Raw genomic sequence first — 18,387 nt, 5'->3', positions numbered from 1 at the left:
TAGACCGGGTCTAGGGGATTACAAAAATAATGTGTTATTTTAAAGATTAAATTTAATAAATTATATTAAATTAAGATTAAATCGATTAGATGTTGAAATATAAAAGACTAAATTTATTATTATAAAAAAGTTATCAACTCTCTGTTACTAATTTAATGATTATTTCTTAATATAATTGGGTCAGGCCAAGATTGTAACGCTATTAAAAATAATAATGAATATTATTCTATGTTAATAATATATATTTTTATAAAATATTATCTTTTTAAAAGATCTAGATCTAAATTCATATACACGTTCAAATTATGCTACTTAAATTTGAGTCACCTAAGGAGAACAATTTTTTTTAACCATCGAAACGACTCAAAAAATTCTAAAAAATTATTATTATTAAATAGTAACTCAAGTCAAATTATCTACAAGATCTCTATTCAAAGTAGTGTAACATACCGATCAACTATCACTATCAGGGTCATACGTATGATTTTATGTTAAAAGAGACAAACTTATTAAATTTTAAGTGAGGACAAATATATAAAATTTTAAGTGAGGACAAATATATAAAATTTAAGTGAGGCCGAACTTATAAACTTTTAAGGGGTAAAACATATTACGAACAGAAATATAAAGGAAAATCTAAAATATAAGAAAATTTTAAAATTTTAGGAAGAGAACCGCCCCTCCCTCTCCCGCTCCCGCTCCCCCACTGTCCATCCCTATGCTCAAGTCTACTGAATAACGATGGTCCAATACAAACTTGGCAATCACAAATTACAAATTCAATAGCAAAATTGGTTTTAATTATCAAACAAGAGATTTCACCATGTAAGGCCCTTCCAGCTCATACCCCAATTTCCTATAATAATGGCGGGTTCCTACTCCCGATATCACTGCTATTTTTGTTGATCTATGCTCCCTTCCAGCTATACGCTCTGCTTCTTCCATCAACAGTGTACCATAACCCTGCAACATGCAGTATGTCACTCGAATTCGGATGTAAATAAGTATTCCAATCTACGAGTATGTTTCCAACACGAGTTTCAATGAGATACTCATGCTCACAAGCTACTCGAATTCAACTTGGAAAGAAAACTTATATACAGTTTGGTCATTATCGAGCGAGTTCGAGTATTTTCATACTCGAGCTTTTTATTTATAATATTTATAATAATAAATTACACTAATTTTTTCTATTCAAATATAAATTATATGAATCAAGTTCAAATGCGATCGAGTATCAAAATGTAAATGAGCTTATTCGAGCCAAACTCGAATAGTGAGGTTCTAGTTCGAGCTGAGCTCAAACCAAGTTACAAGCAGTGAATTTCAACGTGAGCTCGAGCTTCTCAGTGTTCGAGCTTGGTTCAGCTCGATTACAGCTCTGCTTAATTTCACTAAAGTTTTTCCATGTACATTTGGTTTCTTATATTTCCATGCTCGTGTCCAAATGTAAACCAACGAGTGCCGGACACAAATATATATATATAAGAGAAAAGTTGGAGCAGCATAGATTATTCCATGATCTGCATATTTTATTGTGCTCAAAATCGAAATTAAATTCAAAGTGTAGAACTTTAAGTGTGCCCACCTCAAAATGGGCAGCTTCAATTGAACTCGGTTATTTCTAGGTAATATTTTAGTAGTAAAGATTTAATCATTACCTGGTGTTGTAGCTTATCAGCATCTCTGCCATGAACCGGTACAGCAGTTCCATATACATGGAGTTCACGGACGATAGAACATTTTCCCATTAGTTCAGGGCAAGTAGTATTCCGGCCACATTTTCGCAGTCGCAACAACCCAACAAGAATATCCTGTGTATCAGTGCATCCAAAAGAAAATTGCTTATAATGTATAAAACATTATGTAAAATGTACAACATTATTGAAAGAGATGGAAAAAATTTCAAGTTCCACAAGATATCGTACTTGTCCACTAAAACTGGAAAGTTAGGCCAGTTTAACTAGAGGACATGACATAGATATTTGTTTGCAAGAAGCGAGTCAACGGTAGAGACGCAGCAATAGGGAGGGTTATCACAGTACCTGATGTGTATCTTCGTATGACAGAAATGTTTCCCAACCTTCATTTGCTGTATAATCACGTCGAACAAGCTCGACTTCTTCAGGTTTAATTTTGTGGTGAATGTCCTGTATCAAAAGACATGCTAGTATTATACTGTCAACAACATGAAGCCATGACCGGATTCCTGAGAAGCAACATCAATATTCGTGACCTGAATTCCAGCTTCACGTGTTCGAACATCCCGACACTTCAAGCCCAAGTCATCCATACGAGCTAAAGCTAGTTCACGAAGATTTCCTTTCTCAACACCTGAAGTAACCAGTGGCATTGGAATATCACGTTGGACCCTATAAACCCGTGTCCAAGGAGGTACCATTGCCAAGATTCTTGCCACAATGTCCACAAGCTGCTCAGGTGGGTAATTTCTATACCTGCAAAGTAAATAACTAAAATTATTAGTTCCTGTTAAAACCAAACTGAAAATCCAAAGATAATGGTCCATGAAATAAGTACAATAAAATATAAATAACTAAACCTGCCAGTTTTCCAAAGCTCATAAGGCCAGTTCCACGGATTACAAGGGTGGGATAAATTTTAAGCCCATCAGCTCGAAATAAAGGGCTCTCAAAAAACTCCTTGAAACTTTCCAAGTCTCTCTCAACACCAACATTAGGAAGATCAGGCATCATATGAGCAACAACCTCCAGAAAAGCAATGAAAAAAGTTCAGCAACGAGAGGATAAATCTGAAAGAACTTAAATGCATAAAATGCACAAAGTAATAATTAAGCCATATACTCCATCACAATGAAAATTGATTTCAGTCAAATTGATATATGGCTTACATTAGACAAAATGATGCTTGGAGTTCAAAAGATTTTTTCCCCCCAATGGCTGTGTTAACACTTAACATCAGAGGGAAAAGATAGCAGGGAGGAGGAGGATGAAGAAGATAAGAATAACGGGGATACTTTATGCTATATGGAGGTATCTAAGGGAAACATAACAATCTTTCCACTTGAGAGAAAATCTTGAATGCCAAGGTACCGAGATGGATACCTTGAAACCAGCATCCTTTGCCAAGCAAAAACAATCAGCTACTGCAGCAACAGTATGTCCTCTATTAGTATCTCGAGCAACATCCTCATATGTGCTTTGAACTCCAATCTCCAGTCGTGTACAACCATAAGAAAGCATTTGGCGCAGATGGGGACCAAGGCAATAGTCTGGCCTACTGTAGAATAGAAACAGAAGAAGAAACATTCTATTAATTAGGCGGTGTATTAATCATCAAAATAAATTAAAATCAAACAAATGTTCTCACATATTTATGACACATGGAGAAAAACATATATTCAACTTTGGAGGCTATTGTTACACAGACTACTGTCACTCCTACCTAAATATGTTACTTAGCCTCGAGGGTGAGTGTCCGATACAAATAAGCACCGCACCCAATACAGATGTGTTCAACTTTAAAAACAAAAATCCCTTGAATTAGGAAGATCCTTGGAGATTCATATCTCCGTACGCACAAAGGACATGGATACTTCAAGGAAAATAAAGAGTCGAAGCAAACCAGCTGCCTAGTTTTGTGCAACAACATAGCAAGTAACAATATTTACAGAAACTGAATTAAGAAAAATATGAACAACGATAAATGTCTAGAAAACTAACAATTATACCAGTTTTGAGTCTGAATAACTAGAAACCAAAATGGAAGTCCTCAACACTATACAAAAACTCAGATCATATCTCAAAGTGCGACATGATAACTCACGTTTCAATTGTCATTCCAATGCACTTTACAGCACTATGCTCGGAGTAGGCAACTGCCTCTTCAACATTCGCAGAAGTATGTCCTGATAAAGCATCATGAAGATTTCTAAAAAAATAGTCTCGGTAATCTGCCGGAAGTGACATGAAAGTACCACCCATCAAGATGAATTCGACCTGCAAATCCAATAACTTTACTGTTAACAAATGCCAAAGTGAGATTTGAACAATTTAACCAAACTCAAAGTAATAAAAACAAAAGCAGATAATTGATCTGGAGAATAGTTTGAACCTTATCTACACTGTGACCCAATCGTTTCAGCTGATCAATCCTGCTTCTAGCCTGGACGTATGGGTTATACCTGGGATCATTGTAAACCAAATTTTCCGAACTATTTAGTTGACAGAACCAAGAAAAAGACCAAAAAATCTATCTTTCAATTCTCAACAATCTTGAAACCTCAATGCAGCTAAATTCAGGATGACATTTGGGTTCTCAAAAGCTAGTAATAGCAACAAACAAATTACAAGCCAATTTAACAATGCAAAACGTGGCCTTTTCACCCATCAATCCAATCCAACCCAACCCCAACAACCAGCTCCCATTGATTTCAATGAACAAAAAACTTACTAAATATTTGAATTTCAAAAGTTTCCTGAAGTAGCATTTGGGAATTCAGATTTTAAACTTTGGATTCCGAACTTAAAAATAATGCAAATTGTGTGATAAAACATATACAAATATAAAATTCGAGATTATTTCTTAAATTCATGGATTTATTAGATAACTATTAAGTATAGAATTTGAAACTCTTATACTATTTATGAATTTGACAATATATATACATGTTTGAGTCTCAACTAATCAATAATAATTTATGCATATTAAAGTTCCCAAACGTAACGTAATATGAAAACAGAAAATCAACGAGCTCAAAGAAAGTAAGGGAAATAGAACAGCAAAAAGGCTTACCTGGCTCGAATTGCTCGCATGCTAGTTGGTTCATATCCCGTATATGACTGCGTACTGTACTCAAAATCCGAGTCCGGTCCACCTGGGCAATAAGCACAAATATTCCCCGTAGTTGCAATATGCGGGCACCGATGCGGCTTTGACATTACCGCCACGACCGCGATTCCGGATGCGGTTCGGACCGGTTTGGCTCGGAGCTTAGGAAGCAAGGACTCCCGATCCGACTCGGGAAGTGCAGCGATCATCTCCACCAGCTTAGGAGCGCGTGCGAGTCCATATTTTCGACACGCGGCGGATTTGATCGCGTTTAGGTCTACCGTTTGATTCTTCCGTGAGAGTTCCACCATGGAGTTGACAATTTCGGCAATGGCTCGAACTCGGGCTTCTTCTTCGGTTAGACCGTGAGCCTGAAACCCGCCCCGACCCGGGCGCGGGAGCTTTTGAGCTCCGGAGCTATGGCGGCAGTTGCCATTGTGCAAAGAAGTGTAACTGAATTACTGAAATTGCTCAACGCGAAGTAGAGAAAGGGATTTTAACTCTAATAATAAACCTTCAACGACATCGTTTACACATTATGGCATTGGTCCCTTTACTATACTCAAATACAGTATTTAGTTTAATAAACTTAGATCCCAAGTCATTTAAGTAAGTCCAAATAATTAAGGAAAATTATTTTATGCATGAGCAGTGATTTTTTTTCACAAGCAAGATGTTAGTGTTGTCACGTGTCCTATTTAGAGTGTAGAGATTAGAGATTAGATTTGAGATTTATAATTTGAAGTTTATATGATATAATTAATCTATTATATTATATAGTCTACAAATGGTTTTGAAAATACGTATATAATATATGGTTTTTAAAAAAAAAACATTTTTAAAATGTATATATATATAGTTTTTAAAAAACCTTTGAAAACTATATAATATATAGTTTTAAAAACATTTTTAGAAAATATATATATATAATTTTTAAAATCATTTTGAAAACTTATATAATATATAGTTTTTTTAAAAACATTTTTGAAAACTTATATGTAATATATTTTTTTTAAAAATATTTTTGAAAATTATATAATTTTTAAAACATTTTTAAAAATTATATAGTTAAAAAAATGCATTTTTAAAAAAATTTATATTATATAGTTTTTAAAAAATATTTTTTATATTTTTTATTATTATTTATTTATTATTATTACTTATTATTATTTTTATTTTTTCTCTTTAGGTCTGTTTTGGGTCTAATCTGTCCAAGTACATAGTCCAACATTAGACCTGATCTAGCCCAGAGTTCAAAGTTAAGGTTTTCACATTTCAGCAGGACAAGCGTTGCATGGGAGAACAAGGCAGCCGCAGCCAACGGCAAAACGTCAAATCCGGCCAAAATCTGTCATGAAACAATTGAAGCATTGAACCCCGGCTAAATCGGGACTGACCCATCCCGTTTAGGTCGGTCAACCACGAACGGTCACACGAACGACACGATCCTGAGATCGTCGGGACTCACAACGGTCGGTGGGGGTTATAAAAACCCATGACCATCAACGTGAAACGGGGGACAACAATACCAACAGTAAAACCATCGAGGAACCACGGGGAACAAGATACCGAGAGCCACCGAAACCAAAATACCAGCAACGAACCCATAATCAAACAAGTGAAACTGAGAATACCAAGAAATATCAACATACGGCCAGTAAAAAAAACCACAGCAAACATCAACAGTACACGGAGATCAACCACAGTACCAACAGAACAACATCAACATAATCAAGACACAACCATAAACCAAAAGCCAATCCAAAACGCAAAATAAACCACAAAAATATCAAACCACATCCCAAGCATACAAAGACAACCATCATCGAAAATTCGAGGATTAACGTCGGCGTGGGCTCGGGAGAAGAACGGTCGTCGGAAAGTGAAGAGGCTCGTCAGGAAAGGTGAGAACCGAGGGATATTTCTTTAGATCTGCAACTATCGGGGCTTATTTCGGGGATTTGGAGGCTGAATTTGGTATCAGGGGATGAAGATGAGCATTCGATGAAGTTTTAATTTTGTCGGCCGCCGTCAGCGGGGTTTGACGGTGGCCGACAGGTGACCGGGGGAGCTCTCTCTAGAGAGAGAGGAGATATATCATTTTAGAGAGAGAGTGTAAAGAGTAAAATGAGAGGGTTTGGTGTTATTTCACTCTCATATGGCCTTTTATAATGCTGATGAAACGACGTAGTTTCGATGGGGGAGTGGCTCGTAATTTTGCTTAGGGGTTTATCGCAGCATGGGTCCCTCGTCCCTTGTAATGTTGCTTTCTGGCCATACATTGAACTTTTCATTCATTTTATTTTGAGCATTAAATTTCCAGGATTTATATTTTATCCCTTTTTTTATATTACATGTTTTTTGTGTTAATATTCGAATTTGACCCTTACATTTTCATATCTTCTGTTTTGGTCACTAATTTGGCATGTATGCTTATGGTTAACTATATTTTTAGTCCTTCATGTTCTTACACATTTTATTTTACCATATTTTTTATGGGTTTTTTTATTATTATTATTATTTAAAACATCTTTATTTTACTTTATTGTTACTTTATTTCTTTTATTTATTATGTTCTGTTTGTTATTTTCTATTTTTTCTTTTGATTTGTACTTTTTATTTCTTTATAAATATATTTTCCTTTTTTGATTTATTTAATGTTTTTTTGTTTTCCCTTTCAATTTATTTTATTTATTTGTTTATATATTTATTGTTTTTATTATCATTTTTTCCTTTTTTTATTTTTTAAATAATTTTTTCCTCTAACATTTTCGACCTATTTTTTTTAGAAATTTCAAACTAATCAAAGGTAAGTAGTTGAATCGAATTCTTAAAATTTAATTTAAATTCTTAATTTTCGCAAATAAAGACAACCAGAAAATTAATTGGTACCGAAATGGCGGTTCAAGGGTGCTAATCCTTCATTGACCATAACCGACTCCCGAACCCGACACATTTCCTGTACAACGCAGAACAGTTAAGATGGTATCCGACTCACCTAAATTTGTTTTAAAGTGGTCGGTGGCGACTCTAACCCAATCATTTCAAGTCGAAGCCCAATTTCGGGCCCAACATTTTAGAGAGAGAGTGTGGAGAGTAAAATGAGAGGGTTTGGTGTTATTTCACTCTCATATGGCCTTTTTATAATGCTAATGAAACGATGTAGTTTCGATGGGGAAGTGGCTCGTAATTTTGCTTAGGGGTTTATCACAGCATGGGTCCCTCGTCCCTTGTAATGTTGCTTTCTGGCCATACATTGAACTTTTCATTCATTTTATTCTAAGCATTAAATTTCCAGGATTTATATTTTATCCCTTTTTTTATATTACATGTTTTTTGTGTTAATATTCGAATTTGACCCTTACATTTTCATATCTTCTGTTTTGGTCACTAATTTGGCATGTATGCTTATGGTTAACTATATTTTTAGTCCTTCATGTTCTTACACATTTTATTTTACCATATTTTTTATGGGTTTATTATTATTATTATTATTTAAAACATCTTTATTTTTACTTTATTGTTACTTTATTTCTTTTTATTTATTATGATCTGTTTGTTATTTTCTATTTTTTTCTTTTGATTTGTACTTTTATTATTTCTTTATAAATATATTTTCCTTTTTTGATTTATTTAATGTTTTTTTGTTTTCCCTTTCAATTTATTTTATTTATTTGTTTATATATTTATTGTTTTTATTATCATTTTTTCCTTTTTTTATTTTTTAAATACTTTTTTTCCTCTAACATTTTCGACCTATTTTTTTAGAAATTTCAAACTAATCAAAGGTAAGTAGTTGAATCGAATTCTTAAAATTTAATTTAAATTCTTAATTTTCGCAAATAAAGACAACCAGAAAATTAATTGGTACCGAAATGACGGTTCAAGGGTGCTAATCCTTCATTGACCATAACCGACTCCCGAACCCGACACATTTCCTGTACAACGCAGAACAGTTAAGATGGTATCCGACTCACCTAAATTTGTTTTAAAGTGGTCGGTGGCGACTCTAACCCAATCATTTCAAGTCGAAGCCCAATTTTGGGCCCAACATTTTAGAGAGAGAGTGTGGAGAGTAAAATGAGAGGGTTTGGTATTATTTCACTCTCATATGGCCTTTTTATAATGCTGATGAAACGATGTAGTTTCGATGGGGAAGTGGCTCGTAATTTTGCTTAGGGGTTTATCACAGCATGGGTCCCTCGTCCCTTGTAATGTTGCTTTCTGGCCATACATTGAACTTTTCATTCATTTTATTTTGAGCATTAAATTTCCATAATTTATATTTTAGCCCTTTTTTATATTACATGTTTTTTGTGTTAATATTCAAATTTGACCCTTACATTTTCATATATTTTTTTTATCACTAATTTGGCATGTATGCTTAGGGTTAACTATATTTTTAGTCCTTCATGTTCTTACACATTTTATTTTATTATATTTTTTCTGGGTTTTTTTAAATTATTTTAAACATCTTTATTTTTACTTTATTGTTACTTTATTTCTTTTTATTTATTATTTTATGTTTGTTATTTTCTATTTTTTTCTTTTGATTTGTCCTTTTATTATTTATTTATAAATATATTTTCTTTTCTTTTTTTGATTTATTTAATTTTTTTTGTTTTCCCTTTCAATTTATTTTCTTTATTTCTTTATTGTTTTTATTATCAATTTTTTTCCTTTTTTATTTATTTAAATAATTTTTTTCCTCTAACATTTTCGACCTATTTTTTTTAGAAATTTCAAACTAATCAAAGGTAAGTAGTTGAATCGAATTCTTAAATTTTAATTTAAATTCTTAATTTTTGCAAATAAAGATAACCGGAAAATTAATTGGTACCGAAAGGGTGGTTCAATGGTACTAATCCTTCTTTGACCGTAACCGACTCCCGAACCCGACACATTTCTGGTACAATGCAGATCAGGTAAGATGGTGTCCGACTCACCTAAATTTATTTTAAAGTGGTCGGTGGCGACTCTAACCCATCATTTCAAGTCGAAACCCAATTCCGGACCCAACTGAAAGACGGTTCCAACAGAGTGATTGGTACAATATATGTTGGAGGCCACAATGACGATGTGACGTCTTTTGGAAGACGTTCAGGCGACAGGGTGTCTTTAACAAAGTTATAGTGTTACATACTTTCAAACATGCATATAATTAAAAGAAGATGTCGTGCGGTCAAGATGTCTTTTTATAATAGCATATTGTCCGGATGACCTTCAACATGTATTATAACAATTACACTACCTGAGAAAATAATTATACCAACACCTAATATGAATTTTGTTTTCTCACCACAATATCTAAACAATTTACCTATATAAAATAATAACTCAATAATTAATATCAGAAGTAGATTTCTCTTAAAATCGACTCTTTTAAGGATTTTTTTAAGGTCCAAAATTAAATTGTAAATTTAAAAGGATTAAAATAAAAATTTTATTATTTTAATTTATAACTTTATACTTTTTCAAAGGATTAAATTAAAATTTTATAGTTAATAGGGAACAAAAGAAAATTTCACCATCATCTAAACTTAAAAAGTTAGAGTTCAAAGGGAAAACCAAATTTACCAATAAGGAGACAAATGATTATCACTATTAACTAGTTAGACTTAATAACGATACTAGGGATGAGCATGAGACTCGAATTCGACGGGTTCCGATCTGACCTGAATCGACTCAATCAGGTTTGATTTTTTTTTAAATTCGAGTTCGAGTCTGGTTAGAGATTGTATTCGGGTTGGGTTATGTTCGGGTTTGGGTTGAAAAATACTTGACCTGACCTGACCCGAGAAAAATATATAGTTTTACATTCATATTTTAAAATAATTGCAATAATTCCCGTTATAAATTATTTTTTCAATTAAATTCATATTTTTATTGAATAAAAATATTATTTTTAATAAAAATATTATTTTGAATAGGTTTCAGATTTTATCTCAAAATATTAGGTCGAGTTAGGGTCCGATGGAGGGTGTATATTTTTCGGGTCGGGTTGGATCAGGTTGACCTAAAATCCAACCCGACCCATACTCATCCTTAAACGATACTATAAAATAGTATCAAATTATGTCAAACCAAATATATAAACTAAATCTCAAATTAGACCATAGTAGACGGACGAAACCAGCAATTAACCTATATATAAATATATAGTATTTTCTACGTGATATAACTTGATTAAGGTTTCAAACGACGTCGTTTTAACAATTAAGAGACCTTATATGTGGGAAAGCAGAGAACTGGAAGGAGTTGGCGACGGCGGAGATGGAGGCGGCTGCGGCAGTGAAGAGGAGGAGAGAGGTGGAGAGCCAAGTGATTGAGAAGGTTGGCGAAGTGATAAGGGAAATAAAAAGAGCAAAGCACGTCGAACAAGTGATTTGCGCTCTTCACTCTTTAGCTGTTCTTCTCTTCCCTATTGATTCTTTTCTTCTCTCAGGTCACTCCTTCTCGCTTTCCTCTTTAATAAAAATCATCAGAAAATTTACTAATAACTTTGTGAATATATGATTTTCTGATTATTTTTTATGACTATAATGGACTTACAGGGAGTATCGACGAGCGTTACAAAGAACAGGTTTTCTTCTTCTTCTTCTTCTTCTTATATTCGTTCCTTTTGGATTTATCCATTTCATTTTGTTTGAATTTTCGTTATTTGTGCTTTGTTAAGATTGTGAGTGCCAAAGTTCATGTTGCAAATGAAAGGGATGATTGGTGGAGGGCATTTTATCAAGGAGCTGCCTTCCCAACACTGGCTCGTGTTTTGTTGCTTGGTAATTTTTTTCCTGAAATTATTAATGTTTTTGGCAGGAATCAAATCCAGGATTTTCTTATAGGAAATATGTTGTATGCAGATGTTGCTTCCAATTGGCTCACTTGTTTCCCTTTTTCAGCAAAGAAACATATCTATGATGTTTTCTTTGTCAATGGACTTTCAACTGAAGTTGTTCAGGTTTTGGTTCCTTTCCTACAGCAGAGCAGCAGCTATAATCTCGATGTCGATGCCATTCAGTCAAATGTAGAAAGGTATGCTGTGGTATTTTCTGTTTAAATCTTCTGTTAAACTTGATTTTTATCAATTGTTACTACATGTTTTACATTTGACAGGTTGCTTCTAATCTGCCTTCTCGACAATGGTGGGGTGCTTAAAATGGCTATAGACCTTGCAGTTTTCCCGGAATTGGAAGATAATACAAATGACAGGCTTAAGTCAGCTGTGTCTAGGGTAGCACAAATTGTAACATCTATTCCTGACAAAGCACGGTTGAGAGCCCCGCCTTTACTTTCGTCACAGTATCCTTTGTTTTTTCCTCGCTAATTATTCTGTTTGTTTATACATGTCTATCCATCCATTTGTGCTTTAACTGCCGGAAAGATGTCAGGCATTTTCGTTAGTCTTTCAAGGAGAAATGGGATTAAATTTCGACATCTATTTATTCTGGAAGTTTTTATTTAAAATGCCTTGTTTTAATGTTTTTCCTTTACAAAAGTATTATAGTTTGTTTTTCAAGCAGATCACTGTTCAACTTCTGACTGGCATGGTTGAAAGACTAGCAATCACTAGTAAAAGTGATGTTGATGTTAACATTTCATTTCTTGGAGAAATATTTTCCCGCATTGCTCGACGTGGATCTTCGGGTAGTTTAGATATTTCAAGTCCTAGTGTTGGATTTTGTTTCTCTCATTTTGATCATACATCTCCATTTTAATGGACTTATCATCCATTATGAGTTATATATCGAATTTGTTAAATGAAAGGAAAAGTTTGAGTCTGACAGTTACTCCACCAATTCTTCTGTCTTTTCTCACTCTTTTGGATAGTTCAATGCATTATGCCACTAGGTAATTCTTATCTAAACAGATGAGTGCCATTTGGTACCACCTTAGTTTCCGATTTGTGAATGCAGAAATATTTGTTCTCTATGCACTACATTTAGAGAATCTATTTCATGTTATATACTGGTGTTTGTGTGTTTCCTGGTGCTATACATTTATTATGCATCTTAAATACTGCTAAAAATGATGAAATTGTGAATCTAGTTTAGGCTGGAGAAGCTAAGGTGAACTTGAAGAACATGGTGATATCAAGATCCTAATCTTGAAGTGTTACAGTGTAGGGCTAGTTAACTAAAAGAACATTCATCACTATTAGTTTTTATAAGTTGGTAAACAGGCATGAGGGTCCTGAATCAATAATGTTTATGTTCTATAGTTTCAAACATTAGCATTAACCACGTGAAATTTAAATTTTCTGGTTCTTTTAAAGGCAAATTCTATCCAAATATTCTGTTCATTTCATCACACACTGCTGAAGATGTTCTTTTGTTTCCCTCTCTTTTTCCTCTTTAGGAAAGCAAGATGGTGGTGAAATTGACTCTGAAGTAACTACATTCATTGCTTGCAGATGTGCTGTTAAGTGAAGTTACCCCCCAGATTCTTAGACATGTTCGAAGTTGCTTATCTTCGAACACTGATGTAGTTGAAACAGATGCATTTGAGTCAAACCCTGAATCTCAATTGTGGTTAAAGATAATGGAAGCAATAACAGACCCCTACACCGTAGAAAGAGTTGCAGAACAGCTTTTGCGTCAGCTTGCAACTGAACATGCAAGTGATATTGAAGCTTATTGGGTTCTTTGGATATTGTTTCATCATTTACTTCAGGTTCAGTCAACAGTCAGGTCGGTGAACGTTTGTTATGTCAATTTCTTTGTTTAAGTGTAGCTGACAATATGCATTATTCAATTGAAATGATCCTTTTGTTGCACCTAGGTCATTCAGACCAGAAGAAATGACCATCGCGTTGTCATAAATCATTATAATTAATGACATTAACTTGGATAACTTGCATGCAACTTGACAGTCTCAAATACAATAAATTGGAGAATGAACCTTTCTTTTATTTTCCTTCGTTGGTTGTATATTTATCCAGAAGGTAATTGAAACTTGGGTATCCAACCATAATAAGAGTCTCTTGGTTTCTTTAGGTGAACTGTGCGACGAGCAAATTGTTGTGCAATACAGAAGTACTTCTTAATATATAGATAAATAGTATAGCACTTTGTACTTCTTTGTTTAAGTTTATAGCTGATGTTCTTTTTCAAACTTTTCTTTGTCAGGTCCATGTTTGTTGACAAATTTTTACTGTGGAAAGTATTTCCTGTTTGTTGCCTGCGGTGGATCTTGCAATTTGCTGTTCTTGAATACTCACCCATTAATAATTTGCAAACTAAAGGTCACAAAACCACCAATGGTCTTTTGCACACAGTGGAACGCCTGGCTGCCGTATGGTCAAAAAGAGACTTTGTGCAATCAGCTCCACTAGAGCAGCAAGCTTGTATCCTTTACTACTTTGACGCATTAAATTAAAAATTCTCAATTTGGTTGACAATTCTTAGACATGCAAGCTGTAGAAACTTCACTGTTATTGTGGGAATCATATCTGTGTATAGTTACTTTCTTCTAAATAAGAGTTGTCAAGGTGTGCGCCTATAGATGCCTGCACCTTAGCACTAGACTGCAGAAGAACCTCAAATCCTTTCGGGTGAGGTCCATCCGATCAGGCGCATGCCTAGTGTGTCTAGGCATGCTTTTTTTCTTAAGGAGATAGGCATAAAAGGAGCCCACGTGATTAAAGTTTTTTTTAAAATTTAATTTTTCAATTTTTTTCATTAGATATACCGTTACTAATAAGAAAGAGAAGCATCAAACCCTATACTTTTAACAAAAGATATGGACTATAAGCAAATCATGCATATTGACCAATAAAAACATTGCATGTTTTGTAGATAAACTAGACCATGCTTAGAGTTTATAAACACAGACACTCAAATACAAAATCTCATAACATACAAATTGTGCTATACTTCCCTCTGGCTAGTGCTATTTTTGCCCATTGTGCCCTTGATAACACTGTTCTAAACCTCCTACCCTGTCCGTCCTTCCATTTTCATTCTTTTTCTCGTCTTCAATTTTTCATGTTTTATTTCCCTTTAACTTGGAAAGCAGATATAACTGCTGCTTTGGGCCTTTGCCTGGAGAAGATGTCCAAAGAGGAACTAGATACGACAAAGGATGTAATGCACTCAATTCTTCAAGGAGTCAGCTGTAACTTCTTGAAACTTTTGCTACTAAATTGTCCTGGATTTTAGGCTGTCGCTTGTTTTTGCACTGAAAATCTTTACTGTCAACAGGTAGGCTGGAGAGCCCTGCAGATCCAGTGCGGAAAATGGCTAGCAGTATCGCTTTAGTATTCTCTAAAGTAGTTGACCCAAAAAACCCTCTATATCTTGATGACAGCTGCAACGGGGAGAGCATTGACTGGGAGTTTGGATTAACCACCTCTGAGAAAGGGAGCTTGTTGAACTCAAATGCAGAAAATAAAATTGATGAAACAGGGACGTCGCAAACAGCTGGCAGTGGGAAAGGCAGTGGCGTGAAGAGTAAAAGCAAGAAATCCTCTGAGTTCAGTTTGGTTGATCCAGATGAGATTATTGATCCCGCTACTCTAAATTATGAATCAGCCTCAGATGAAAACGATGACGATAATGCAAGTCAGAATTCTGATTCAAGTGACTCCTCTCTGCGGCCATATGACTTGACAGATGATGACACAGATCTGAAAAGAAATTTTTCACAACTGGTTGATGTGGTTGGAGCCTTAAGGAAATCTGATGATGCTGACGGGGTAAGTTTGAGACTTTGAGTTCAGCGTTCATTCTTGTCTTCATTAAAATTATTCAGTTTGTGTTATCTATGACGCCTAAACTTTGATACGCGCAATGAAGACTCTTTGAGTATCAGGCTATCAGCTACTTTATTGAGTTTTTCTTTTCCTTCATATCCTTTAGTTGCTCAACTGACTAACTTTGAAAAAAAAGAGAACTGACTTGTTTAATAAGCTTAAACCTATGTTAGAGGTCGTTCAACCAACTGCTTGATTGTTTTCTTGTGAAAACTTCCCATGTTGCTAGTTATATGTCAAAATATGCTGCCAATCCCTATTCTTTGATTGTGTGAGATATAGTCGTTGTCCTTAAAAAAGTTAAAAATTAAATCTTCTTAATTTTTTTTATTTAAAAATTCTACTCCAATCATTGATAACGGTAGTATTTTCCGTCCAATTTTTCTTACTTGGGTATGCTTATTATGATTTCCTTATAATTTTTGGTCTGATTGCATGGGTATTGATGGCAAATTTTGATGGAAAATATTAATGCTGACAACGATTAGACTAAGATTTGAAATTGGAAAATTAAGGGTTTAATTTTTAACTTTTTAAGTACAATGATAATCCAAATTTCATTCAAGTACAGGGAATGGTGACATTTTGACCGAAGTTATATGACACGTATAGATTATTGAGGAAGGCATTTAACTTTTATCTGGAGAATTTTAGTAAAAGGAACTTGGGTTAACTTGATTTTGTATGTTTCTACTCTGCAGGTGGAGAGAGCTCTAGATGTTGCTGAAAGTCTTATACGAGCTTCACCTGATGAACTAACACATTTAGCAGGTGATCTTGCTCGAACTCTTGTACAGGTTCGTTGCTCCGATGTGGCTGTAGAAGGCGAGGAAGAACCGGCTGAAGAGAAGCGGCAAAGTGCTTTAACAGCAATTGTTGTCATGCGTCCATTTGAATCTCTTGATACTCTAAACAAACTATTATATTCACCAAATGTAGATGTTAGTCAACGAATAATGATACTCGATGTCATGACTCTGGCAGCAGAGGAGCTTGCCAATACTAAAACTATGAAACCTAAACATCAAACAGGTCCCCTCATATCAACCATTTCAGAACCTCAACCATGGTTCTTGCCAACCAATACGGGACCTCCAGGAGCTGGATCCTGGAAACAGGTCTCAGATACAGGAACCCTTCTAAACTGGTCAAACCGATATGAAAGAAAACTTCCACTAAAAGGCGGGCATGTCAGGAGAGGAAAGACTCGCAGGTGGAGCCTTAGATCGGGAAATCTACATGAAAACCAAATCGAATGGTCCCAAAATAAGTTTCCTCCATATGCGGCGGCTTTTATGCTTCCAGCTATGCAGGGATTCGATAAGAAAAGACATGGTGTTGACTTGCTTGGTAGAGACTTTCTTGTCCTTGGAAAACTCATCTATATGCTTGGTGTTTGTATGAAATGTGTATCAATGCATCCGGAAGCATCTGCGTTGGCTCCCCTTCTTCTTGATATGTTAAGATCCAGGTACTTGACTCAACACCAATATGTAAATATTCTGTCACAACTATAGATCCTAGACTTATCCTTTATGGCATAGACTGACTGGTGTCTGATGATACATATATGTGCATCTGTGCGCGCGCATGAGACTACATAAAAAACATGTGTCAATACTTTTGGTAATTCAATGATGGTTTTGCTAATTATCTGTTTTACTTAAAATCTTCATGCGTACATAATTCGTTAATCTGCCATTACCCGATTTCGTTAATGCAGGGAGGTAAGCCATCACAAAGAAGCTTATGTCAGAAGAGCTGTCCTTTTTGCAGCTTCATGCGTGCTTGTTGCTCTTCATCCCTCTTCTATAGCATCTTCCTTGGTTGAAGGAAATATCGAAATCTCTGAAGGGCTTGAATGGATCCGTACATGGGCCCTTCATGTTGCTGACTCGGACACCGATAGAGATTGCTATACGGTAAGCAAAGAGATCGTACAAATCTCTGCATCAGTTCTTGGACTTTCATCTCTCTGATTTATGCCTTTTAAGAACATTCCAATAACTGCATCATTTATTATTTGAATCATTAGAATGTTGTTTAATGCCTAAAGCTTTTCCGATTTTAGATGGCAGTATCGTGTCTCCGACTACATTCCGAGATGGCGCTTTTAGCTTCCCGAGCACTGGAGTCGGCAGAAAGTACATTGAAAGCCAAGAGTATTAGCCTGTCATTTGATCTTTCAAAGGGAACAATCAAAATCCCCAACTCCAATGTTGAATACTAGTAGATTCACATACAGTTGATGCCCATCAATGCCAAGAGTATTAGCCTGTCATCTGATTTTTTTCGCTCGACTCAGATAGAAGTAGACCTTGGGTGTGTAAATATGACTACATTTTAAGAAAAACTTGCATTTGCACTAATTATAGGCGAAAAATAAATATTTAAATTATTTTTATTGTTTATTTTAGGTGTTAATCTTTTTTTGGGTCAAGATAATGTTTAACATTTATTCTATTATCATTTAATGTCGCAGCTTGAACTTTTAATCGTCGATACATCGACAGTTTAAGGTGATTTATTTTTTAAGAAAAAAATAAAATTTAAGAATTTTTGGAATTTTAGTGTTTTTTACTTTTAAAAGATTAATAGTATAACACAAACAATCATGGGTAAGACGTAGTGTTGAAATCGGGCGGAAAAAAAAATTAATGATGGTTTCACGAAGGCAGAAAAGCAAACAGTAGCCTTCCACGTCAAGCAGAACGAATGGTCTGATATAAGGAATTCAAAAACCAATCCCCCCACAAAGTTTATTGAAATCCCATAGACAAAAGTCGTCGTCGTCGTCGTCATAATGGCGTTCTCCCTCACTTCTCTCT

General features: G+C 34.8%; 2 protein-coding genes across 2 annotated transcripts; one reads left to right on the top strand and one right to left on the bottom strand.

The window, feature by feature from the left end:
• Window positions 1-773: 773 nt before the first annotated feature.
• On the bottom strand, window positions 774-5,280 carry LOC120148079 (elongator complex protein 3-like). The gene is given in 10 exon segments (XM_039161272.1): window positions 774-963; window positions 1,662-1,814; window positions 2,046-2,150; window positions 2,237-2,456; window positions 2,561-2,585; window positions 2,588-2,726; window positions 3,084-3,258; window positions 3,805-3,977; window positions 4,093-4,162; window positions 4,774-5,280. Coding segments are annotated over 10 exon segments (1,566 nt in total). The 5' UTR covers window positions 5,121-5,280; the 3' UTR covers window positions 774-804.
• A 5,764-nt stretch (window positions 5,281-11,044) lies between these two features.
• Window positions 11,045-17,820, top strand: LOC120148074 (telomere length regulation protein TEL2 homolog). Its single transcript, XM_039161267.1, has 13 exons — window positions 11,045-11,254; window positions 11,364-11,392; window positions 11,486-11,588; window positions 11,670-11,841; window positions 11,923-12,108; window positions 12,314-12,453; window positions 13,220-13,496; window positions 13,935-14,152; window positions 14,824-14,922; window positions 15,009-15,502; window positions 16,261-17,030; window positions 17,283-17,481; window positions 17,631-17,820. Exons 1-13 carry the CDS (start codon window positions 11,083-11,085, stop codon window positions 17,787-17,789), a joined length of 3,018 nt encoding a protein of 1,005 aa, XP_039017198.1. The 5' UTR covers window positions 11,045-11,082; the 3' UTR covers window positions 17,790-17,820.
• The last annotated feature ends 567 nt before the right edge of the window (window positions 17,821-18,387 follow it).

The sequence above is a fragment of the Hibiscus syriacus genome, unplaced genomic scaffold, assembly GCF_006381635.1.
Source record: "Hibiscus syriacus cultivar Baekdansim isolate YM2019G1 unplaced genomic scaffold, ASM638163v2 tig00110946_pilon, whole genome shotgun sequence".
NCBI lineage: Eukaryota > Viridiplantae > Streptophyta > Magnoliopsida > Malvales > Malvaceae > Hibiscus > Hibiscus syriacus.
Note: the sequence above shows the minus strand (reverse complement) of the source record. Positions and strands in the feature narration are given on the sequence as shown.